The sequence below is a fragment of the Marmota marmota genome, unplaced genomic scaffold (genome assembly GCF_001458135.2).
Source record: "Marmota marmota marmota unplaced genomic scaffold, marMar, whole genome shotgun sequence".
In the NCBI taxonomy this organism is placed as follows: domain Eukaryota; kingdom Metazoa; phylum Chordata; class Mammalia; order Rodentia; family Sciuridae; genus Marmota; species Marmota marmota.
This window is the reverse complement of record NW_025999914.1, coordinates 733833-739019: the sequence shown is the minus strand read 5'-3', so window position 1 is coordinate 739019 and position 5187 is coordinate 733833. Positions and strand designations below refer to the sequence as shown.

The window sequence follows — 5187 nt, the reverse complement described above, 5'->3', positions numbered from 1 at the left end:
GCAGTACCCCTCCCCCCCAAAGCCATCATACAGAAAAAACAAAAACATCAAAATATCTGTATGTCTGAGAATATTCATTGCAATACTTTGTATTGTAACACTAGAAATTTGGAAATGTGCCATTCTATTTAATTGAAGTAATATATAGCCACTAAAAGAACAGGATAGAAGTATGTTATATACCCACAAGTTGGCTTGGTAGTTTTTGTGGAGGACTTAAGTTAAAGTTTAAAACAAACAAAACCCAGTCATTTGCTGAATTCAATGTGTAATATTACAAATTTTTGTAAGTCATAACTTGTGAGTTTATACATTCGTTTAAAAATAGGCTGGAGGAATATGCACCAAACTCTGGAATAAAATTTTCTGAAAAATTGAATTGGGGATGAAGGAAGTTTTCACTTTTTCAAAAGTTGTGTTCACCTTCATGATATATGACTCATTTTTTACAGGTATATGTGGATTTAATAATTTAAAATGCAAATCTACAAAAAGTAAATCAATGTCCTTCAGAAGAGGCCTTTCTCAGATGTCTCATTTACTCCATGTCGATTGCCTGTTGTGTTCAGCATCGTGGCGATTATACCATGCAGAATATTAAAGAGAGAGACAGAAGAAGCCCTAGAGGCAAAGGATTAAGAGCTGGTTAGGGAAAAACACAAAAGATTAGGGAAAAACACAAAAGATATAAGTGCAGCAAGTTATTAGGGGCTCAGACAACAAATGGGTCTCAACAGCACACCACTCACAGTTTTTTAAAAAATTAGCTGTTAATTTTTTTATTGAGTTTGTTTTTGTTTTTGTTTTAGAGATTTCCGAAATGTTCTGATTATTCACAGCCTTTCAAATTAGAAATGTCAAAATGTGGGTGTAATCAATATAGAAACCAAAGAAGGAAATGGAGAATGGGAAGAGGATCCACTCAACAATATTCTTTAGTCATCTTTTAAAAAATATTTTATACCTTTATTTATTTTTCTTATGAGGTGTTGAGGATCAAACCCAGTGCCCCACACATGCTAGGCAAGTACTCTGCCACTGAGCTACAACCCCAGCCGGTCAACTGTTTTTTATTGAGGACTCTTCAAGAAGGTCAGGCTGGGTGAGGAGGGGAAAGAGGAATCCAAGGCCAGCGTGTGGGAAGATTTCTGTGCTCCCACACTCCTGGCTGAATAAGGTGGCCTCAGCCTTTCCCTCTTGTAACGGAGTCATCGCTTTAGTTAAATGTATTCATTCCAGTACCACCAGCCTAGTGCACCTTCAAATTTCTTTCCTGGCGGCACACACTGCTAGAAGCAGGAGCCGGGTGAGAATATTCCAGTACCTGCACACTAGTGATTTCTTGGGCTCTGAAAACCCATCCAGATTTCGTTCGTTTTCTGGAACCAGTTTCCCCACAATTGGTTAGTTCGGGCTCATACAGACAGAAGTGGCAGAAATGACTGGTGCTACTCATCAAGGGGAAGCTCATTCTCCATGGATCTCGGTTTTCCCATCCGCAAAAGGAAAGAATGAACTACATCTCAGTTCTTTTTCAGGTCCAGCTTACAGTGACCGGGAAAGGAGAGAGTGGACCGAAATCAACGAGAAAAGGCAGACGAGGAAGCGCTCTTCGACTTTCGTTTTAGGACCCAGAAGTGAGTACTGCTCGGTTGCATACCGACGACGGTTTATTAGGACGACGGGAAAACCCGGAGCAGTCTCTATAACAGCACCACTCACGCGTGGAATTCTTTTCACTAGGATTACAGATAACGGGGTGGCTCCAGAGGTAATTCTCTGTAGCTTCCGGAGTACTACCCTCCTCGACCAGAACCAGCTACTATAACCACTGAGATGACCGCACCACCTGGCATCCTAGAGCGGACCGGAAGTGAGTCCGACTCACCCGCCGGGCGGAGACACGCTGGCCCCGAGGCTGGAGTGTTCGTGGACCATCCGCCTCCGCCCTGCCCCCCGCCCCCCACGTCCTTGCATTTCAGTGTGAGCGCCTCAGAGGTGGAAGCTGTGGAAGGGAGAAACGGGCTTGTGCGTGGCGGCAATCGAGCTTCCTCCTCAGGCAGCTCGTGGTGTGGAAGGAGCCCCTGTCCTCTCTGGGCCAGGCTTCTGGGAGCTCCGGTCTTCCTCGCGACGTTCTCTCTGATTTCCTTTTCGTAGGCTTTATTTAGGGCCAAAGTGTCCGAGATAAAATCAGTTTTCCATTTCGCAAGTATCCTGTCGCTCAATTTGTGATCCTGCAGCTTTAGTGAGTAGTTGTACGCTCATCATTTACGGTCTTGTCAGAGGATGACTTCACTTTCAATGGAATTGTTTTAGTAACTGTCCTGTGTTGCGACGTAAACAAATCCTTTAAAACTGCCTCTGTGATTGCTCTTCCTTAAGTGTTTTCTTATATCGAACGTTTTCGTGACCAAAGAAAAAAGAGCTCAGGTAAAATCCCCCCTCTGCTTAGACCACTTTTGTAAATAGCCTTTCCCTGAGCCGTCTAAGCTCAGGATGGAGACATCCTCTAGGATCCTCCCAGCCTTGGCTGGCCAGGTTTTGGAGGAACCAGGGGAGATTATCAAAGTAAAGGTTAAAGAAGAAGACCATATTTGGGATAAGGAGTCCTGCCAACAGAGGGATTTGTCTTATACCAGGGAACGCTCTCGTCAGCGCTTCAGGCAGTTCTGCTATCAGGAGACCCCTGGGCCCAGGGAAGCTCTGAGCCAACTGCGGGAACTTTGCTGCCAGTGGCTGAGCCCAGAAATACATACCAAGGAGCAGATCCTGGAATTGTTGGTGCTGGAGCAGTTCCTGACCATTCTGCCTGAAGAGCTCCAGGCGTGGGTACATGAGCATAATCCTGAGAGTGGAGAGGAGGTGGTAACTATGCTGGAAGATTTGGAGAGGGAACTTGATGAACCTAGACAGCAGGTGAGAAATTGGAGGTGCCATCTTAAACGGAGAATTTGGGTGCAGAGGTCCAGAATATAGTAAGTGGACTTAACACCGCACTGGTGGCTGCAAATTCTGGTTTGGGGTATTATTTCTTATTTGGTCACCAGCTGGATATTATGTTTATAACAGCCTTTGTGTAAATGAGAGCTGATCCAAATAAGTAGATTACTTAACCAAATGTGAATCCTTGATCTATTGCTTACCAGTGGAAAATTTAATGACTGTGAGATTGAACAAATACATTAGGAAAAATTGTAAAATAAGCATTAATATCTTGTGAAGCCATTTCTTATTATGAAGTCCACTATTTTTATCACATGAAAATAAATCAGCAAAAGAGTATGAGGAATATCTTCTAGGAGAGACAAACTGAGAAGTAGCCTCACGTAGTGGAAATATGAGGAAACACAGTGAATCACAAGATCTGGCTGTATTCTATGATAGGCTTTGTGACTAATTAGCTCTGTAACCTTTGGCATTTCCCATTGCCTCTGGGAATTTAATGCCTTCATTTATACAATTAAAAAATAAGTTGCTTCACTAATTAGCTGTGTAGCTTTGGGCATATTACACCTTCTCTGGGACTTTAATATCTTCATCTGCACAATGAAAAGATTAGTTGCCTTTCCTAGGGTTTTTTTTTTTCCCCAGTACCTAATATTGGTATGTGAAGTGTTTTGAGTGAAGTATTCTTTTTAGAAGAATTTTAGAAGACTGTTACCATTACACTAGTGTTATTTTTTAACGGAATTTGCCTGCTATGAAGGTGATTTTAGAACATTATAGCTATTGCCAGGCATCTTTACATTTTTATAATGATGACATCCATACATTTATCTGAACTCTTTGAATATGTTCATGTTTTTCTATATACAGTATAATCTATTGAAAAATGTGTTTCTGGAATGTAGAATCTTTCATATGAGATTAATATAATGCTGTAAATGAGTAATTATTATGCTGAAATTATGCTGGTTCATTCATTACTTTTCCCAGCAAGTTGGTGTTTGGGGCCATCAAATAAGAACAGCTGAATTCAAACAAACTATCTGATTGTAGCTGAATACATAAAGACATACAATATTGTACACAATGCCTCATCCCCCTAACCTTCTACCCCCATTCTTCCTTTTGGAGCTCTTGGCCACACTGTCTTGTCTTGGAAGTGGTTGTTTGCATGGTTCCCATCTTTGTGCGTTTTTTGTTAAAATTTTTTGTATTCCAGAAAATGAGCAAGCAAAAGGGTTTGCAAGTGCCTCAGAAGCATGCTGGTGATAAATTTCTGCTAGTGAGTATAAAAGAAGAAAAAATTTAACTGAAGAAAAGCTTGAAATAATAACATTTTGAAAGAACCTGTGATGTGTCCTGTGTCATAAGGAGGTAAAGTGTATAATTAGAATCAATGCTTGGAAAATAAAAGAAAGTTATTTAGCTAGTTATCTAGCTGGAAAAACTGCCAGTGCTATAAAATCTGCTAGAACAAGGCATAAAGAAATGGAAAAAATGGAACATTGGCTACACATGTGGGTTGAATACCAAATAAGAAGCAATCGGGTACATCCTTTCTCAAAATTAAAGAGAGAGTTTTAACAATATATGAAGGTCTTAAGATAACACCTGAAAATCCTGCAGAAGTATCTTCATTTACCATAAGTAGTGGCTGATTTAGTGATGGTTATGTTTTCCACAATGATAAGTTGTCTGGTGAAGCTGTGAGTGCAGACGAAGAAGCTGCAAAGAAATTTCCCCTAGTGTTAGGAAATTTTATTGCTGAAGGGGGCTACAGCCTGGACTAGATTTTCAATTTTGATGAACTAGTCTCTACTGGAAGCAAATGCCTTCAAGGGTCTTTCTTTGGGAGAAATGGGAATTCCAGGGTTTAAGATTACAAAAATTCAACTGACTATAATGCTGTGAAGCCACTGGAGATGTAAAGCTAAAGCCTGTTTTTTTTTTTTTTTTTTTTGGTTTTTTTGTTTTTTTGTTTGTTTTTTATTCCTTTGCCAACCCACAAGCTGTCTAGCAAGAGAAGCTGGATGACAGGGCAGATATTTATTGATTTTCTGGGTGATGCTTCTATAAAATATTTAAGAGGAGCTGGATGTGGTGGTGCATATCTGTATTCCCAGTGACTCTGGAGGCTGAGGCAGAAGGATTGCAAGTTGGAGGCCAGCTTTAGCAATTTAGTGAGTCCCTAAGCGACTTAGTGAGACCCCTGTCTCAAAAGGCGGCGGGGGTGGGGGTGGG

General features: G+C 41.0%; 1 protein-coding gene across 6 annotated transcripts in view; it reads left to right on the top strand.

The window, feature by feature from the left end:
* Positions 1-1174: 1174 nt before the first annotated feature.
* Positions 1175-5187, top strand: part of Zbed9 (zinc finger BED-type containing 9) — a 23749-nt gene continuing 19736 nt past the window's right edge. Inside the window, exons 1-3 of one of the 6 annotated variants that reach the window (XM_048799935.1) lie at positions 1175-1637; positions 1744-2916; positions 4166-4228. In XM_048799935.1, coding sequence (XP_048655892.1) covers positions 2497-2916; positions 4166-4228 — 483 coding nt within the window. In that variant the 5' untranslated portion in view covers positions 1175-1637; positions 1744-2496. Of the gene's footprint in view, positions 1638-1743; positions 2917-4165; positions 4229-5187 lie in introns of those variants that run through there. The other 5 variants (XM_048799930.1, XM_048799932.1, XM_015507171.2 and 2 more) reach the window with 5 other exon arrangements.